Source organism: Martes martes (genome assembly GCF_963455335.1).
Source record: "Martes martes genome assembly, chromosome: X".
NCBI classification, from domain to species: domain Eukaryota; kingdom Metazoa; phylum Chordata; class Mammalia; order Carnivora; family Mustelidae; genus Martes; species Martes martes.
In genome coordinates this window covers 80,957,113-80,978,542 of record NC_137897.1, presented here as the reverse complement: position 1 = coordinate 80,978,542, position 21,430 = coordinate 80,957,113, and the positions used below count along the sequence as shown (strand labels likewise).

The window sequence follows — 21,430 nt, the reverse complement described above, 5'->3', positions numbered from 1 at the left end:
TTATATAAGCCTCGCACTCTATTGTCAAAGAGGATGTTCAGATGTGTCTCTGATACACCGAAACAACTAATTTCAATCAATTTAGCCAAACAACTAGCTAACTCAATGAGGTGTAAAATATTTTACCACCTGTTGACTACATTGACCCACTGTGTTGGTTAAATTGACCAGTCAGGTCACCAAAATAGACTATATGGGAGCATTAAGAAGATATAATTTGGGGATGCATCTCTTTCACCTTCATGCTGCCTAGGTCTGACTCTCACCTATGCACAACAGCTTCTTCTTTACATAATAAGCTAGTGTCATCTACTGATTCCTAGGTAAAGTGACTCTCTTGTGTTCCATATTATCTCCATTTCCCTTTCTGATGTATGCAGTGGTAAAGCACTGTTTTCCAGTTCAGAAGAAGTGGTGGAGTTGATAAAGACCAGCTATTGTGGTGCCAACAATTTTGGAATGCAAGAAGACAGAAAGCCCAGCACCACATTGAATCCTATTGAAGATGACTTAACAGTACAAATTCCACTTTGGTAATGATATTACTTTAATACAATTTAGGATATAACTCTGAAAATTGATGTTGCAAAATTTTTACATTTAAAAAGATACTCATGACAAAGTAGAAAAAATAAATAGTAATCTAATAAATTAAACAAAATAGTAAAGAAATGTTTTTAATTTCATATCAATGTTAAACCCCTTTTAGTATTCTTTTGAATATAAAAAAAATAAAAACAATATACTCTTTAACCTAGTTTAAGGACTGAGGCTATTCATATGAATTACTCACGATTTTTTTTTTCTCCCAGTAGAAAGCTCCTTTTTAGCTTTCACATTTGCCTTGTTAACGAAAAATGCCATTTAGGCACTGTCATGCAAAAATTTAAACCCTGACTTACTTCATTCTCATTATTTCCTCCTATCCTAGACACTGCTCAAACAAAATCAACAAGCACTTATGAAGCATTCAATGAGCTCAAGTTTTCTGCTAGATGATGACAGGAATATGGGATAAATGACATATAGTCTCTGCCCTCATGAAGCTTATAATCTTGTTGAGTAGATAAAATATAAACAGATGGGAAACTATATAAAATAATAAAATAAAATGTCACAGGAGTAAAAAAGTTTATAGGCCAAAAAGTGACCTTATGTGTGAACTTTGGGCTGGAGAAATTATTATGGGCCTTTTATACAGGCAGTGATATGGAGAAGAGTAAATAAGATTTGTAAAGGTATGAAAGGCTAGCATGAACAAAAGCATTACAAGGACACACAATGTGTATCAAAGGCACAATGTGGTTAGAGTGAAAGGTGTAAGGAAATGGTGAAAAACAAGTTTAGGAGATTGATCTGGGCTAACACCAGACTACAGAAGTGTTTAACTGATGATTATGGATTTTATCCTACAGGAGATGGTGAACAATTTAAGGTTGAATGGGGAAGTGATATGATCAAGAAATTATACATATTTGAGGAAATAGATGGATGAGAGGAATACTAAGGAAGGCAGAGAGTAATCAACATTGTAGTAATGAGGTGATTAAGGCCTACACTAGAAGGTAAAACTGAGCATGGAAAAGATGAAACGGACACTGGATTTAGGAGAGAGATACAGAAGAATCAAAGATGACTCAGAGGTATCAACAGGTTCCTTGGGGTTCAATCAATGTAGAACTGGTATCTCAAGTCATAAAGATGAAAAGAATCACAGAAAGAAAAGAGTGGAAGACTGTGAGAAGGAGCTTGGGGAATTATTACATTTGTGGTACAGGGAGTAATTGACCAGTAAATATTGTTTTCTTTGTTTCTTTCTATGTACATTTAAGTGTGCATATTCACGTGCATACAGAAACATACTTAGATACATATGCATTCTGAGAAAAGAGATAAACAACCAAAATTCAAGTGTTTCAAATTATCTCCTTTCAGTTTAGTGAACTTGGTGGACGGCTGATAATCTGAATAAATGTTTTGGAGTAATAGCATGATCTAATAGACTGAGAACCAGAGTCAAATAGATCCAGATTCTAATCCTAGCTCTACCATTTGCCAGCTATCTGATCTTGGACTACTTGAACTTATTTTCTTATCTGTAAGTTAAGGATAATAGTATCAACTCTTTTTCTACATAGGATTATTACAAACATGAAATGAAATTATGTGAAAATGTTTTATATACTGTGAAGTATGGGAAATATAAGCTTTTTAATTTTGTTATCACATGGGTACAAATTATCATATTCTGATTTGTAGTCACATTTTAACCCCCCTCAAGTATATTAATATAGATTCATATGCAAACTAATTCTAGCGGTTGTATTTATCTTCAATGGCATTTTAAACTCTTTGAAGACAGGGTCATATTTTAAGCTTTCCTGTATTCCCCTTACACTTTAACCTGTACAGCACTCTGAACATGAACAGGAACTAAATATATATTTTTTACTTGAACCTGAATTTATTCTAGAAGCTCAAATATAGCTTTCAATATGTAGCATAACTTAAAAGTAACATTCAAGCCCACATTGTCCAGAGCCTCTTTAAATACACAGTGAGTTCTATACCCAATAGTCTCACATACCTTTTTTTTAATGTGTTTTTGTTCCAATAAATCTGGAAATGAGTAACAAGGCATATTTTCAGTTATTAGCGACAACGAATGTAGGTATAAGTAGAAGCACAATGACAGAAGACCAGCTTTGGAACTGAAATGCGTTGAAAAGGCTTTGACTTCTATATTTTTTTAAGGATCATCATTTTCTTAGAATGCTAAGGCAATGTAATTAAAAAAATACCATTAAGGCACAATACCTAAAATGTAAAACCATAACTAAAATGCAAGTGAGAATACCTTTTAAAAAATTTGCACGCCAGGACACAGACATAGTGGAGAAATTTGAATTTAATAAAATCTCCTATGAGAAACAACTATCTAAATACTTGGTTCTGACATCTGAAGCCTCCATATAACTTCATAAAAGAAATAAAAATTTTAAATACAAAACTGAAAGTACTCACTTCCACTTGGAATCAGGTCCCTTTCTGGAATGAAGAGTTTATATCCATAGTGTTTTTCCAGGACATCTGGCAGTATTTCAAGAGCAAACTGCTCTTCTTCAGGATTGTCACACTCTAAGGTATCTTGGTCCACTTTTGTGTAAGACAGATAGGCATCATATTCCTTGTTGTCTTAAATACAAAGAACAACAAGTGGGTTTTATGTATTAGTAGGTTCTCTTTAACTACTAAATGTCTATAACCATTAACAGGCTGAACTAAACAGTATAATTAGTGACTGTCATTTACAATTAGAAAAAAATAAACCACATGCCATGTTATAAGAAATCTAGTACATTTCCACATAACCTAGTCATATGATATGAGCTTAAACAATCATGGTAATGGGAAACCTATAGTCAGGACAGAGTAAAAGAGAATTATTGTTTGTGACTTTTGGTGACTATACATATTTGTGATGTTCAATGATGTGTGAATGATTAGCTCAGTGTGTTTGAATGCAGGACTAAATAGACCAAAGTCATGGATTTGAACTTTTTCTGTGCCAGTTGGCTTGGCTCTGTTACTTGGTCACAGGCTATATACCTCGTTTGCACAAATATGTGCAAGAGATCCAAGAGGGGCTGGGCCCTAGAGTCTGGAAGATCAAAATAATCCAGCCTCACTCCTGGAGACACTACTCACAACACATGCCATATTTCCAGTTGGTTAGTGTCATCATCTTCATATACAAAAAGTAGTTCATTATCAAATATTAGAGACAGCAGCTGGGTTTTATACAAGTGCATTGTCTGTTATTCTTGTTCAATCCATGGCCAACTAATTTGACACAAGCTTCCAAAAGAAGTCTTTGTTTCGAAATATACATCCTTCCATTATTGCTAAATTAGGTTTTCCCCTCACACACTTAGGGAATTAACTATGCTTTGAGAAAGTATTTTTTTTCCTCCTTTGCTGTGCTGGCTCTCTCTCTCCAGCCTCTCCAAAGAGAAAATGTAAAATGTTCACATATTTCTTCCTCTAAAAATTATTAATACAATCACTCAAGTTATTAGTCCCCATTGGTTTTAGAAAAGCCACATTGGAAAAGTTATAGTGTTTTTCTAAATTCCCTTATTTATAGAAAATTATTTTTAAAAGTTAATGTAGTGAACATAGACTTAAGTGAAACTGTTAATATTTAGTAAGCCTTGTTACTTGCAAATAATAATTTTAAAAGATAGGCAAATATTTCAGGGTTTGTTTCTAAAACTCATCAATATTTTCCATTAAAGCAGACCTGATTATAATATAGCAAATCCTGACCAAAACGTAATTTACAGAATGAAGCAGCCACTCATCTATACCATTAATGATTTAGTTCTACCTACTAAAGGAGAAATAAATGATAGGTATATGGAGACATATAAATACCTTAGAGTAGAAGTACGTGGCATACCCTGACTATCTAGTGATATCTGAGGTAGGATTATATTTTTCTAATTCTAGTAAGATTCCAGTCTTCACCACCCTCACATGAAAGGAACTATGGTTATTTACGTTATGATGGTGCCTGAAGACAAGAGGCTTTTCTTTAGCATGTCCTCTGGCTGGAAAAGGCTTCCATAAACCTTGGTTGGGTTACTTGATTGCCAAGAAGCAGATGCACATGAAGGACTGCCCTGGATAGTTGAGCTCATTTGGCTTACAAATGGGGCACATTCCACTCGTATGCATAAAACACCACTTGGAAGTGAGAATGTTCATAAGCAATGCTAATGTAAGAACCTCCTGGTAATCTTAGCACCTCTGCCCCTGTTCCAATCAAGCTCAGGATGCACCTGCAAGTCCTTGACTTTCTCCAGCTGTAATTATTCACCTGGGACTTAGAGCTGCTGATGATACACAGCTGGAAGAATAAAATAGGCCAAAGGACAAACAGATCCATTCCTATGAACAGAATGTATTTCATTGTTCTTAATGGATGGTGCTGCTGCCTCAAATTCCATAATGTCAGACTAGACCCTTGTTTCCTCTGATTTTGATGACATTTCTGCTTTTCAAACTCCTTAAATTCAACTACTTATTAATTTATTCAGCAATGATTTGTTGAGCATCTATAATGAGCTAACCATCTGCAATGACTACCTCTTTCACTCATTTGGCCAGGCCTTTATATTTTTGTCCCTATTGTTTATCCTAAGACTATTTGCCCTCCAAACATGCCTAAACTCACATATTCCTCGTCCCTACTTGCTTCACCTATACCTTAATATAGGTGATGCCACAGACTTTCTGCTAGAAAAATATTGCCATATTTGCATATCCCAAATCAATTTGTGATAAAGAACGTGGATGTCTTTGATATGTGTTAACACCCAACATGTCTGGATAATAAATTTTACCTAACATTTTAGAAGCACACCATTCTTTTGGGAAAATGTTGCTTCTGATTTTAGTCATGTCCCTTTAAAATGAATTAAATATTTAAAGAATTTAAAGAATTAAAGAATTAAAGAGCTTATGGTGGCTGCACAGAACAGGAAGAGTGCTCTCAAAGCCACCATGTCAGATGTCCCAGAAGCTCTAAGATGCCAGTTAGTGAGCAAGCAGCGATGCAGATGCCACTGTTTAAAAAACACACTTCAGCCTTATATAGGCAGCCAAGAAAAATCTCATGAATAGCCACAGCTGTTGCTCTTAGAGAGGAGAAAGATGGAAGAGCAAAATCAACAACATGATGTAAATAAGGTTAACAACAAGGCCTGAAAATTGTTTTAAAACCAAAAGGCAATTAAGTAACACTACTTTGCTAGCAAGGCTAATGAGCCTTCTTCTGTGTTAAATCATGCTGACGAAGCTCATCTAAGGAACCAGAAAATAGAGCACAATGCAGATGGCAGAGACTTATAAGAAAGAGAGCTTGCACAGCAATCACCATACATATATTGTTCCCACTGAAGAGAGAAGTTATGAGGAAGGGAACCAAACTGTGAAGAATTTTCCTGTTGTCACTCCTGTCCTTCCAGTTTTCAAAGTTCATTTTAATCCTGTTCACCACCAGGAAGCCATTCCTGTTTACAACCCAGTTCTAGGGCTATGCTAAACACAGTGCTAAATCCTTAGCTTGTAAAGTGCAAAGACTGTGTAACATTGTGGATTATTATATCCCTAGTGCCTACTATAGGATGTGTATGTGTGTTGATCCAGATGAGGAATATAAGTAAATATATGTAAAGCCTGCCACATAGTAGACACTTAATAAATATTTAATGACTGAACAACTCAAAGGTCAAATAAATGAAGCTATCATTGGTGGATTAAAATGAAATGATGTTTATAAAGAATGACTAAGAAGTAAAAGTCTGTTGGATTGATTTTATTTTATAAAAACAAGGCATTTTTGTAAGAACTTTCAGAAAATGCTACTATACATACGAATCAAAGAGAAAATATGAACAAAAAGTATAAGGGTAAAACTAGGATGTATCCATAAGATGCCAAAGTACTTAAATAAAGTAATGAAAAATTTGGAAGTTATCTAGCTGATATTTGGCATCATGAAACCAAGTATTTCTTTTTTTTTTTTTTAAAGCAACAAGTAGGCAGAGAGGCAGGCAGAGAGAGAGAGGAAGGGAAGCAGGCTCCCCGCTGAGCAGAGAGCCCGATGCGATGCAGGGCTTGATCCCAGGACCCTGAGATCATGACCTGAGCCGAAGGCAGAGGTTTTAACCCACTGAGCCACCCAGGCGCCCTGAAACCAAGTATTTCTAATAGAGCTTTAATGTTCATTTATTCATCGTCACCACATACCTGCTGACTTTTTGGTATTCCATTCAGCTAGTACAGGTTGTATATTTAAGGTCTAAGTTTCCATGTAGGAATAAAAAAATATTTGAATTCTCCTTCCTAATGAAAACCCTTGAAGTCCCTTCCTTCCACATTACATTTGCTCCCTAAAACAACAGGTTTGGAATCAGTACATACAATTTTCTAACCAAAATGCTCTAGATTTTTGTCATTTTTGACTACATGGACCACACTGGAGATGTAGATGCAAAGTAGAAAATTTAATCTTGAAATGTCCTATGATGCTAGCATGGATTCAGTCTTACAAATATGTACTACAACTGATCAGTTAATCTGGATTCTTGGGTATGGGTGATGAATAATAATTAATTATTGCAGATTAACTTAATAAATTATATCATCACAGAGGGTATTGACAAATTGCTTATATTCATGACTCAAAACAAATTAATCACAGGAGCCTCCCTTTCATGTTCTTTCATTTAGACAATGCGTCTTCTATATTCCCAGTTGGATAATTTAGCCACTTGTTGGCACCTGTGGATCAGTAACTTTTTCCTCAGTAGTACATTTAATCTAGTTATTTTACATGTGCAAGTAAGAAGTCAGATTTTTCTTTTTTTCAATTTATTAACATAGTGTGTATTATTTGTTTCATGTCCATCACCCAGCCACCCTATCCCTCCCCTCTCCCCTCCAGTAACCCTCAGTTTGTTTCCTGAGATCAAAAGTCTCTTAGGGTTTATCTCCCTTCCCAGTCCCATCTTGTTTCATTTTCCCCTCCCCTCCCCCCATCCACACCCCTGCCTTTCAAATTCCTCATATCAGAGAGATCATATGACAGCTGTCTTTCTCTGATTGAGAAGACAGATTTTTCTATATTAATTGCTATATATAGAAACTGACCATACTTTCATATATATTGTTGGAGCACATAATTATGGTTGGAACAGGCCCTAATCTCTCATTTTGAAACTATGTCTGAATAAGGGTCTATAATACTTTTAAATGGCTGCTATAATAATTAGGTAGATATACTGCTTTGATAAAGAGCATGCATATGTACTCATCAAACAACATTCAACATTTCTCTAATTGACTATGAAAACATAAGTCAATTAAAATCCACTCATCATTATTTACATAATAGAAAACATAGGACCAATATTGAAGATTCCTCAATTTTTTTTTACAGTCATCACCCTGCCCTTCTTCTACCACTATAAAAATAAACAAAATCATGAATCCTTCTTCTTTAAGACCATGATCTTACAAAAACAAACGAAAGCTCTAACCTTCATTATTTTAATATAATGAAACATAGAATCAAAATCTGACTTTTTTTTTTTTTTAAGATTTTATTTATTTATTTGACAGGCAGAGATCACAAGTAGGCGGAGAGGCAGGCAGAGAGAGAGGAGGAAGCAGGCTCCCCGCTGAGCAGAGAGCCCGATGCGGGGCTCGATCCCAGAACCCCGGGATCATGACCCGAGCCGAAGGCAGAGGCTTTAACCCACTGAGCCACCCAGGCGCCCCCCAAAATCTGACTTTTTAATGACTTACAAATGGACTTCTTTTTAATCTTGGTTTACCTAAGGGGTTCCACACATATATTTCCAAGACTTACAGTAGTTTGTGGCTGAGGACTTTATGCATATGCATATCGAGTTACATGTCATGATTTCTTATTGGTATTGATTTGATATATGGTAATTTATTCTCTTGAAAAATTAAATTATTTTTGAATGTTCAAAGAAACAAGGCTCAATACAATGCTTTATTGATATTTCATTCAAAAGATTTCTAGGGCCCTAGATGGCAAATATAAGAAAATTATAAACTACATTCTGAATTTCTATCCTTTAGGTCATTTTTGAGACTGGTTCTACAATCATCCAAAATATGTGGATCCAGATGCACTGTGAGATTTAAAAAGAGACTCTTCATAGCTTTTAATCTGTTTCTTAAATGATTTGTTTATTTTTTCAATGTTAGGAATGGCTAAAAATGATCTGTACCTAAATCTGAATTTTCTGGAGGAAAATAAAGGAATTGATTCTTAATTTATTTCTTAGTAAGGGGAAGGGTTTTGACAGCAATTGTTTTAGTTCTAGATCAGTTCATGTCTCCTTGTTAAACTGTTTATTTGGAAATAGTGTCAAACATACAAAAATAAAATATTTTCAGAGAACGTCTGTATATCTTCTACCCAGATTGTCCTGTTGTTAATATTTTCTCCCCTTTGTTCTTTCTTGATAAATACATAAATTTTTTTCTGAACTGTTTGAGGGGTAACTTGCTTTAGTATGAGCCCTGTAACTCTAAATATTTCATCATGTATCTCCTAAGATTAGGGATATTCTCCTACCTAATCAAAAATTCATGCCTTTTAATTGAAGTTGAACAGGATACAGCTTACCATTGGTAGTTTCATCACTTCCAAAATGCTGTCTGTAGAAGAGCATCAGTTCAATATTGTAGCATTTGTAGATGACCACAAGAAGTACAAGGAGAAGGAAGATTGCTCCCAGACCTCCTGCAAGTTCAATTTTGTAGATTAAATCTGGAACCAATAGAATAAACAGGAAAGGGTAATTAAATCAGCAACACTTGGGATCTTTCCATATTTCTAGTCTGTAAGATGTACAACCCATTCTGCTTTTCTTTCCAAAAGATTCTTTCATAAAATTAACTCTTTCTGAAGATTTGAATAATTTTTTACTCTTTTTTTTTTAAAGATTTTATTTATTATTTGACAGACAGAGATCACAAGTAGGCAGAGAGGCAGGCAGAGAGAGAGGAGGAAGAAGGCTCCCCACGGAGCGGAGAGCCCGATGCAGGGCTCGATCCCAGGACCCTGGGATCATGACCTGAGCCGAAGGCAGAGGCTTTAACCCACTGAGCCACCCAGGCGCCCCAATTTTTTACTCTTGAAAGTGATGTCTACTTGAAAAAGAATAGTCATTCCCAATTTGTTCTGAACACATCTAGATCTTACACATATACTTCTGTTTTAAGTGTATCTCAGGGAAATGTTAGAACTGCCTTTTTCTGGGTCTAGGGCCAGTATTTTGTTGTTTCTATTAAATTATCTTATTGACTTAGTAAGATTACCATCTAGTACTTCTCAGGCCACAGGCCCTATTCTACATGAGAGCAGCATCATAAAATTATTCTCAGAATCAAATCAAATTGAATGAGTTTTCAAGATTTAACTGTTTCATTTAAGCCTAGGAAAATAATCCAATAGAAGGTGACCTGGGAAAATTAGCTTATCCATTCCCCCTACTTATTTGAATAAATGACTATTATATGTATATAATATAATATGCCCAGTGGGGCTAAAAGTGAATGAGAAACCCAGGCTAATAACTTGCACTATTCATCCAACACTAGGCTAACTGATAGTAGCCCTAGGCTGCTCCAGAGGAGCACCCCTAGAACACTAATAGCTGCAAAAATTAAATCAACACATAATGGAAGGAGATCTAATGTATCCCAGGCTCAGGGAATGTGACTTATGTGTAGCTTAATTAGTGATATTAACAAATCTAAGGGGTATCATCAAAAAAGAGGATAGTGCCATGAAATTCAGAGGAATGGGAAGTCAGAAGAGAATTTAGAATGTGAATTCAGCAATGTCTAGAAGGGAAAGACTGAATCTGAAAGACACCAGACCAAAAATATATTTTCCTCTGTGAGATAGGGATATTCATTCATCTTAATAAAACATAGATAAAATTGCATAAAATATTAGTTAACCTCCCCTTAATCTAATTCCATAATTACTAACTGACTTTTTAAAATTATCAGTTCTGCTTACTATGTAGCTAGAAACTGGAAAAGAGAATGACTTTCTAGTTTGTATATCAGTTGTTTATGAGTTTGGTTTATATCAATCAGCCTCCCTGAATGGGTAAATTCTGTGACACTGTCAAAATCAAATTTCTGACCATGACAGACTGCCACTCCTGAAGATCTCTTAACAAACAGATTGTCAACCTTTCCCTGGGGATATCCCTTGTCTCTACATAGGGTTATTGCTTAAGAGAAACTAGGCAGGCTCGATATGACGATTAAGATTAAACAAAAAGGGCGCTTGGGTGGCTCAGTGGGTTAAGCCTCTGCCTTCAGCTCAGGTCATGATCTCAGGGTCCTGGGATCGAGCCCCACATTGGGCTCGCTGCTCAGTAGGGAGCCTGCTTCCCCCTCTCTCTCTGCCTGCCTCTCTGCCTACTTGTGATTTCTGTCTGTCAAATAAATAAATAAAATCTTTAAAAAAAAAGATTAAAGAAAAAGATAAATATATACAATATATACTACATATAATTTTTACTACACATATACTACATAGTATTTAAAATATACTACTACATATATATAATATAGATATATTGTACATAAAATTTTCAACCAGCCTATTAATATATTCTTTAAGTAAACCTTGAGGGCAAGAATCCTATAGGGCAAATTTATAAATGAAGAATCTGAGACTCAGTAGTTTAATTCAGTTACTCAAGGTCATATACCTAAGAAGTGGCCAAGATGGGATTTGAGCCCAGATATTCTAGTTTCAAATTTAAGACCCTTTTTATTACACTACTGTTTTGTAAGCTTCAGCCTGGAAATTGACAGAGGAAAGACTTCTCCCTTTTGCTTCATAGAACAGTTGGTAATGCTCCATAAGAATATGGAACTTGCAGTGAATTTTGGCTCCTTCTGCCCTTTCTAGGGAAATAACCTAAACTACAATTCACCAGGCAGAATGAAAGGACTGAGTAGGTCTCATGCACTTCATTAGAGGATACTGAAGAATTCTGTAGTTGTACCGGAGAGAAAAGAAGGGCCTTATGGAGTCCAGCATATGAAGAAAAGTTTTAGGTTTCATGGGGAGAGAGAATTTGGTTTTGGAAAGGAGGTGGAGTGAGAGAGGAGATGGTAGAAGCCAGAGACAGCATGTTCAATCAGGAAAGTCACTGAGTGGAAATGTAAGAAGCATAAGTAAATGTCACTCTTTTTGAGTAAGGAGAGAGAGGGAATGATGGAAAAAGGAAGGGAGTGGGGCTGCTGTGAAGGACAAAATATATTAATGAGGAATATCATGAGCAGACCCATAACAAGTAGGGATAGGAAACTGGATTCTATCTCTGTCCTGCCTGGTGTGAGAGGTAGTCATTTTGAAAACTGAGCCACAATGTTTCAGGTAAAAAAAAAGTCATACCACACATTAGCTCTGCCTCCTGCCCTCTATATGGATGTAGCTCCCCAGGAGCCACTGTGTACCTGTATATGGGTGGCAAGGCAGGCTTTTTTATGAGACCTGTGTGGGGCTACAATATCAAAATCTTTGCTTGTTTTCTTACCATCTTACATCAATTATGCATTCTTAACAGCCAGTGTTAAATTGACAGAGCAATGACTTTTTTGTTACTCTAGAAACTGATTTCTCTTTGGTATTAGGACATTGATTGACTTGATACAACATGTTTTTTCTGCTGTAAATGTTCATTTACTGTTGCAAATATTTTTGACTCTTACTCTTTCCTTATTTCTGTCTGTCTCTCTTTCTGGTCAGAATAGAATTCAACTGCTTTCAAAGTCACCAAATGGGAATTTTTTCAGCAATTTCTATGCTATTTACAGAGTAGAGTTGCTATTAGGTAGATGAGAAACTTCAGCAGTAGGAACAATTTGTGCTCCCAAGTAGCAGAAACCTTTTTTCAGCAGTAAATATATGGAAGAAAATCATAGTGTGAAAAGTAACTTTGTGGTTTGGGGGTCCATTTTATAAAAATGATTTTGAAAGATATTACCTAATGATGGCTGTTTACGTTGAAAACTGTGTACCTAGTCCTGAGACTCAAACAGTATTCTTTGATTCAGCCCAGGCAGAGACATTAAAAGGGAAACATGCATCCTATAATCAGAGGGCAGAATTGCCATCACCCACATGACACCTGGCTTTTCTTTTGTCTTCTCTTTTCAACTGCCATTTCCTATCTCAGCAGGATCTATACTTCTAGGGACATTTCCTGAGAAGGTGAAAGTCATTTTATTTGGACTGTGTCTTATATACACATCACAAAGATAGCTATATCCAGAATAGCAATTTATGGGATTGTAACTTTTTGTAGGCACTCAAAGTAAAAGTATAATTCTTTTTAACCTTCTTAGTTTGAACCCAACTATCTCTTCACTTTGAATGGGGGTTGGACATTATAGAATGGGCAAAGTAGCAGCTGAAGCCAAGGGACTAGAGAGAGGGAAGACTGGAAATGTTTTGAGTTAGCTCATAAGTTGGGAAGCAGGTTAGGAGATCCCACCCGAGGGTTTCCTGTACAGATTGGGGGTTCAGCATGGGGCAGTAGCACTGGGAATGAACAGAGAGATTCAGTGATAAGATTTGTTTGTGGGAAAGGTAGTATGTGCAGGTAAGAAACAATTACCATAATTTCCTTAGCATAAATTCAGTCTCGTTCACACACACACACAAATGGGATGGACTTCTTACTAAAATGTTAGTTGTAATTGTTGATAATAGTTCATCAGGGAGTGAGCAAGTGGTAGGTGCAGGTAAAAGATGCATTGGAAAGGGTCGTTTTGCTCTGAGAAAGCCTGACCGTGTTAATTGGATATATTAGACATGAGTTTTCATCTTATGAAAGGCTTTTTCATTGTATGAAAGGATTCATCAAATGTTTCTTCTCCATAATTATCACTTAGGGCATTTTCAACGTCTGACTTACAGCTCATCAGGAAGTTACTGTTCCATAGAAAAAACCATACTCATATTCCAGGTGGAAACACTGCAGCCACTGAGGCCAGGCTATGCTGTGATAAAGTTTAAAAGGTTCAACTCCAAAGGAAACATCTGAAGTTTTTCTAGACAAGCCAGAGCTTAGTCTGATTAAAAACACTGGAGCAGAGCCATAAGGCTTCTTGCTCTTTTCTGGAGCTCTACCATATTGTTGAGTGCTCCTAAAGAAAATGGAATAAGGGAAGATGAACTGCATCCTTTTGCAAAGCATAGTGAAAAAATTAAACTGCTACTTAAAACAGAGAGTGCACACTGGTATACCATGTTCCCCCAAAAGGTTTTGTTGTTCTATATAATATTTCCAAATCATGAATGCTAATATTTAAAAATCAAAAGATTGCATGCTTAGTGTTTCAACTTAACTTGAAAATTCAGAAGTTCTCATATTCCTGGGTTTACATTTCAACAAGCATGGCAATAATCTTCTAGAAAAGAGTAGTTATTGCCCCTTTAAGGTGAAGCATGTTTTCTCTAGCCTGTGTGCTTTTTTCCCCCTAATATCCAGCCTCTTAAAAACAAAAACAAAAACAAAAGTTCACTATCTGCCTGGCCCCTGAGGTATTTAAGTTTTCAATCCTCAATCTGGAAACTGAATTTCTTTAAAAAGAGAAATGCATTTAGGTAGCCCAAGGCAGACACTAATCAAGAGAAAATCACAGATACATCCTGTCTTTACCAATCCTTATTACCTATTTCCAGCCTATTGCTTTGGCCCTCTAGGAGAAGGATTTTCACCAAACAAATATTTTTGAGTACCTACTATATTCTATGCCCTAAGGGTATAGCGTAAATAAGGTGGGAAAAGTCCCTGTTCTCATGGAGTTTATATTGTAGTGAGGCGGGGGAGATAAGCAAAAAAATACCCCATCCCCCAACACATCTCCATGATGGGCATTAAGGGCATATGATGTGATTAGCACTGGGTGTTATAAGCAACTGATGAATCATTGAACACTACATCAGAAATTAATGATGTATTATATCTTGGCTAATTGGATTTAAATAAATAAAAAAGAAGAAAACAGATACATAAAAAACACAATAAACAGAAATAAAGCCAAGCAAGAGAAAAAAAAGAAAGTGATGGATAGTTCAGTAAATGATTAGATCAAGAAAATACGACACATACATATATATATGTGTGTATATGTATACACACACATACACACACACACAAACACACATATATATATATATATTTGAATATTAGTTCACCTTGAAAAAGAATAAAATCCTTTCATTTACTAAAACATGGATGAAACTGGAGGGAATTCTGTTAAGTAAAGTAAGCCAGAGAGAGAAAGGTAAATATTATATTGCATGTTATCACTTATATGTTTATCTATGTCTAAAAAAAAACCCCTGAAGTCATAGAAAAAGAGAGTAAGAAAATGACTGTCAGGGGCTGGGAATATGGGAGGAAATAGGGAGAAATTTGTAAAAGGGTACAAACTTTTAGTTGTAAAATGAATAAGATCTGAGGATCTAATGTATAAAATGGTGACTATAGTTGATAACATTGTATTGTATAACTGAAATTTGTTAAGAGGGTGAACTTACATATTCTCACCCAAAAAATAAATAAATAAATAAAAAGGAGAAGAAGAAGAAGGTATATAGGTGCAGTAATGGATGTGTTAATTAATTCAACAAGGGATACCCATTCACAGTGTACATGTGTATCAAATCACCATGTTGTTACTTTAAATATCTTACAATTTTGTCAATTTTACCTCAGTAAAGTTAAAAATTTTTAAACAGAGGAAGTGCAGATACCTTGATATCTTGATTATCACAAAGAGAAGGCTGAGAAAATGAAGCAGTCCCTGCCCCCAGATCTGGCAGTGAAGGAGATGAAATGGACCTGGCACACTGATTTAAACTGTATTACAGGGGTGACTGGGCGGCTCAGTCATTAAGCTTCTGCCTTCAGCTCAAGTCATGATCTCAGGGTCCTGGGGTCAAGCCCCACATTGGGCTCCCTGCTTGGCGGGGAGTCTGCCTCCCCCTCTCTGCCTGCCTCTCTGCCTACTTGTGATCTCCCTCTCTGTGTCAAATAAATAAATAAAATCTTAAAAAAAACTGTATTACAATTTCAAAATTCTAAACAACAGAAAACAAAACAAAAAGCAAAAACAAAGGGAGTGTTGGGTAGTATTATTTTATATAGTGTGGCCAGGGAAAGGTATTGAGTAGGTAATATTTAAGCTGAGATCTATATGAAAAGAGTAAGTGAGTCATAGGAACAGTGGGAAGAAGAGTGTTCCAGGCCCTGGAAATAGCAAATGCAAAGACCATCAGCCAGGACTGTGCTTGGTGAGCACAAGAAATAGAAAGGAAGCTAGTGTTTGTGCTATTTAAGACAGGCAGATTGTAGTAGAACATGAGATCAGATATCACAAAAGATTATGTTATGCATTGTAGGCCATGGCATAGATTTGGGATTTCATTCTGAGTGTAAGAGAGAGGGTTCTATAATTGGAGGGCTCTGATTTAAGGAATATGATCTGACTTACATATTAAAAGGATCAGTCTGGCTACTGTAATGAGAATAGACTATAAGGGGACAAGGAAGAAGCAGGAAGACCGTTAGGAGGCCACTGCCATGAGCCAAACAACTGATGTTGGTGGCTCAGACTAGGGTGGTAACAATTAAGGTGAGGAAAGTCATCAGAATCTGGACATATTTTGAAAACAGAGCCATGGGATTTGCTGGAGGACTAGACTGACTTCCAGGATTTTGGCCTGAGCAACTGGAAGGATGGTGATGGAGATGGAGATGGAGAAGGCAACTGAAGGATCAGGTTTACAGGAAGGAGAAATCAGAATTCTTATTTGGGACAAGGAAAGATTGATATGCCTACTAGATATGTCTACTAGTGGGGTTTTTGAACAGTTGTTGAATAGGCAGTTAAGAATATAACTCTGGAGTTTAGGCAAGAAGATTAGGCAGGCTATAGATATAAATTCGGGAGTTGTCAGCATATATGTAAGTAAGCCCATGAGATGGAGATAGAATGAAATCATCTAGGGAATAAGAGAGAGGAGGGGACCCGAACCCTGCAGCACTCTGATATTTGGAGATGAGAAAGATGGGAATTAATATTCTCAGTTATGCATGTTTTAGACACGTTTCCTTGCAGAAGGAAGTGGCAGTTATACATTGTGCTTTGGTTTCTACTGTCAGATTATTAGAAATTTTAAGGGTTGCTAGTGGTTGCTTTCCTTATTAAAGAGAAATGGATTTATTTTTAAACTCAAGGCTATTCCTATCTCTGCTGACTGAATGATAGGAAACCCACCACCACCATTATTTTTTGTCACAGCAGGAACGCTATGTATTTGTTGGGCAATTTTTTTGCTTAATGTTTGTTTTTCTTTGCACTCTCACTACTCTGAAGATTATAAGCCGCATGCCCCACACAGCCTTGAGGATGTCTATCTTATTCATCACTGTATTTCCTAATACTTCGCACAATACTTGCTATACATAATCTTCAATAATAAAAGATAACATTCATTAACCAGATGGGTTCTAAGTACCTATTAGTGGTATGACATTGCCCAAGTTGCTGAGGATACAGAGGTGCTACAGACCTTGGCTTGGATGATCTCTGAGCCTAAAATAAGACTGGAATGAGCAGGAACAAAGTGATCTTTGCTATAAGGGATCTGGACATGATGAATGTCTGCTCTTTATGTAGGTGGACTATGCGGTTGCATAGTGCACAGGAGAAGTTATCCAAGTTCTGCATAATAGCAAACACTAAGTGTGGCATATTTCACACTACATCATTACCATTTGAGCCTCAAAATATCTCTACAAGGTAGATATTATTATCCATGTTTTACAGATAAGACAACTGAGGTTCAGGATGCTTTATCAGACAAGTTAGTCCTGCTGAACCAAGTAGTTGAATCAGTGGCGGAACCAGGATCTCTTCAACCAGGGTCTCCTGATTTCACTTTCCATATTAGATTCCTTTATATTTAAAAACTCCATTATTTTAAGATGGAATCAAATCCAACTGAGTAAGAAATGGTACTAGAGAGATAAAAGCATTATTTTCAGAATAATGACATTTTCCTGCTTTCCCTAGAATGGCTGGTCAAGGTCAAGTATTAGGGTTGGCTGGAAAATAGAAATTCCATCTTGTTTAAGAGGTACAACTAGTGACCTTGTTGACTGAATCTGTTCTATTGCTCTATAGCCTAGACAACAAGAACACTGATTGAGAACATTTGTTCTGTTACATTTACAAAACCTTTGCCAGATACACAAATACAGAACTATTTAGCTTTTTGCAGTAATCAAGAGTTGTGGCAGGGTAAGAGCCAATCTCAGAAGCAGCTCCAGCTGCTGGGATTATTGTTCCTATATCTGCTTTTATCTCCTTTATCTGTAAATTTAGTGTCTTTTCCTTGTTCATTATATACAATTTCCACCCTGTCTGGAACCAAATTTAGAGAGAGATTTCCATAAGTGTCAAAATATTTTAAAGGATATGTACCTCTCAGAGGCCTCTTAACACCACCAGATCATATCATGAAATATTGTTTATAATCTTTATTATAACAATTACAATAATATTATGATATCTCTTCACATTTTTATTTATATTTTATCCAGGGAATAAAAAAGTGACTTTGTTTCTTATCCAATAATAAAATCCCTAGTTTCTCATTTAAGGAATATGAGATGGTGAAGTACAGAGAAAAATTTAAATGTTAATACCTATCAAATTTTATATAACACTTATAACCAAGGTACATTTTATCTCACTAAATGTAATATATAACAATATTTCATTTTCTATCTACTTCCTAATGGATAGAAGATTATAGGCATTTTATGCTAATATCCATAGCAAAAGAGATATTTTTCCTTAAAAAGACAAAATGTTTAATAGAAGTTCATGCCTAATGATAAAATAAGGCCAGGAAGCATACTTAACTTCAATAGTTACTTGGTAGCCAAACAAACCATAGTAATACTTATAAAAATAAATACCCTTTTTACGCAGTAGGACACTGGCATGTTTCCGTCCATTTCGGTTTTCCACATGGCAGGTATAATTTGCCAGGTCGGCCTCCACCACTGAATCAAAGATGAGTGTCAATTCCACTTCTTTTTCTCCAAGGTGCTCTTTGAGGAGCCTGAAATAAAGACAGTATTCTTGGTTGAACTGGTTTGACTTGGGGAGAGAGCAGCCATGCAAAAATATAGATGATCATGTAGTTCACAAGGTCTCCAGCGGACATGGAGAATCTTAACTGGATGGAAGGTATGGAGCCTTCAATAAGAAAGCACAAAAAGTGACTCTTGATGTGAAGATCAGATGGAAAATGAAACAACTGAGGAATTCATTCAGCAAAAAGAAATATTACTATGCCAGTAGGCTTTGGCAAATGAAGCCAACATGATTTGTGTGGCAAAAATGAGGAAACAGGCGCCTGGGTGGCTCAGTGGGTTAAAGCCTCTGCCTTCGGCTCAGGTCATGATCTCAGGGTCCTGGGATCGAGTCCCGCATCGGGCTCTCTGCTCGGCAGGGAGCCTGCTTCCCTCTCTCTCTCTCTGCCTGCCTCTCTGTCTACTGTGATCTCTCTCTGTCAAGTAAATAAATAAAATCTTAAAAAAAAAAAAAAAATGAGGAAACATTGGGCTCCATGTTCTAAGCTGAATGTACAAAAACAAATTAGATTTTTGCACCATGCCATAAAGGGAAAAATTGATAGGTGTAAGAGACTATGGACTCTGAAAAACAATCTGACGGTTTTGAAGGGGCGGGGGGTGGGAAGTTGGGGGAGCCTGGGGGTGGATATTAAGGAGGGCACATATTGCATGGAGCACTGGGTGTGGTGCAAAAACAATGAATTCTGTTACGCTGAAAAGAAATAAAAAATATATATATATTAAAAAAATAAAAAGAAGTTTGAGTTTTGATAACAAGGGATAAGAAGATAAAGAAATGAGACTTGAAAATGGTTATCTTATAAAAAGTAAACTGAAAGTGTTTAGTAGCCTTCTATCCCCAAATATCCATGAGAGAAGTCTGTTCACTTTCCTCTTGCATTTGTCCAATGCAGGCATGAGCTCTGTGCCCTAACCTACCAATGATGCTAGCACCCTGCCATGGCCCTGCCTTTTCCAGACACTGCTCCCTGTTTTTCTTTCTCCTTTCTCTCCTCATACGGAAAACCGTGCCCTATGTGACATTTTCTCATAGTCCTGCTTTTTGTTTTCTCAAGTGAAGTTACAAAGGGCTTTAATGGCCAGGAATAGGTGTTCTTTACAGAGGAACTGAGTTGCCAGGAACCTTTCCTATGTGTGCTTCCCATTTCTTCAGAGAGAGTGCCACCAATGGCCAGCTGCTCTTGAATGAGGTGAAAGTGGGTACCCTGCTGACTCTTCTGTTTCCTTCCTTAAAAAAAAAAAAAAAAAAGATTTTATTTATTTATTTGAGAAAAAAAGAGAGCAAGAGAGAGCATGAGTGGGGGGATTGGCGGAGGGGAAGACGGAGGGGGAGGAGCAGACTACCGCTGAGAAGGGAACCCAATTCAGGGCTGGTTCCCAGGACCCTGAGATCATATACTGGGCCCAAGGCAGACTCTTAACTGAATGAGCCACCCAGGCACCCCTTGCAAGTCTATGTACTGGCAATCATGCCATTAAGTTCTGGGTTGAGTTTCTTTTTTTTTAAGATGTCTTTTATTTGAGAGAGAGAGCAGGGGGAGGGGCAAAGGGTCAGGGAGAGAAAGGATCTCCAAGCAGCTCCCCGCTGAGCATGGAACCTAAGTCAGGGCTCCACCCCAGGACCCATAATCCAGTTGGATGCATAAATGACTGAGTCACCCAGGGGCCTCTGGAGTGAGGTTCTTAAATACATGTATTAGCAAGATAGAAAACTGGAGCACTGGGGAAGTTAATTCTCATATTCTTTATGACACCTGGTTATGAATGCAGTAAAGAACCCTCTGATTTAAGGGCATTTAGCAGAAATTTGGAGAAGAAAACTGCTTAGAGAAAACCAGGTTCTAAATACAGGCCTCCAATTTACAAGTTTAAGCTGGATCCTTACAAAGTAATTAAGTCAATGGTGCCTTAATTTAACTCACCTTTAAGTTGGGAAAAATACCCTACTCAACTTTGTTGGGAGGGTAAAATGGGTTAAAGCAATTTAAAAAGTAAATAGCATTGTACATGTACAAAGGAATGTTATTAGACATTAACATTTCATTATCAAAAAAATTGTTTACATTTTGGCTCCTACAAAAAAATTATATTGATATTTATTGATATTTAAAATTTGGTTGGCTTAATCTCTTCTGGTTCCCCTTTGAGAGAAAGAAGGCTTAAAGTTGGGTTGGTGGAGGAGAGTTCTTAGAATCTAAGTCTCCCACACTGAAATCTGAAACCCAGATTATATTCCAAATAGACATGCTTTTAAAATTAACCCTGTTTCTGTACCCTTCCAATGATACACGTATCTGAGAGTAGATAATACTGGCATTTGTAACTTGAGTAAGTCTCCTGCCCTTTACACTTATGTACCATCACTGACTTCGACAAATGTAAGAATTTTCTTAACCCATTTTATTGGTAGTCTTTTTAACTATTTTCTTCCTTGACAAAGTTGTAGTTTTCTTCTCTCAACATATATCTAACCAAGGAAAAAATGGGAATTTGCCATCTTTATGATTTATATTAAATTTTACTTTCTCCATTTTCTCCCTGCTTTGGGTAAACCCCATTACACTCAATTCTTTTAGTTTCATGGAACCTGCTATGGAAGAACCCCC

General features: G+C 36.6%; 1 protein-coding gene across 1 annotated transcript in view; it reads right to left on the bottom strand.

Annotated features, from left to right (window-relative positions):
- IL1RAPL2 (interleukin 1 receptor accessory protein like 2) overlaps positions 1-21,430 on the bottom strand; it is a gene marked incomplete at both ends in the record, with an annotated part of 1,178,754 nt that overhangs the window by 9,730 nt on the left and 1,147,594 nt on the right. Inside the window, 3 exons of the mRNA XM_080795622.1 lie at positions 3,025-3,195; positions 9,233-9,376; positions 18,642-18,787. Coding sequence (XP_080651748.1) covers positions 3,025-3,195; positions 9,233-9,376; positions 18,642-18,787 — 461 coding nt within the window. The remainder of the gene's footprint in view (positions 1-3,024; positions 3,196-9,232; positions 9,377-18,641; positions 18,788-21,430) is intronic.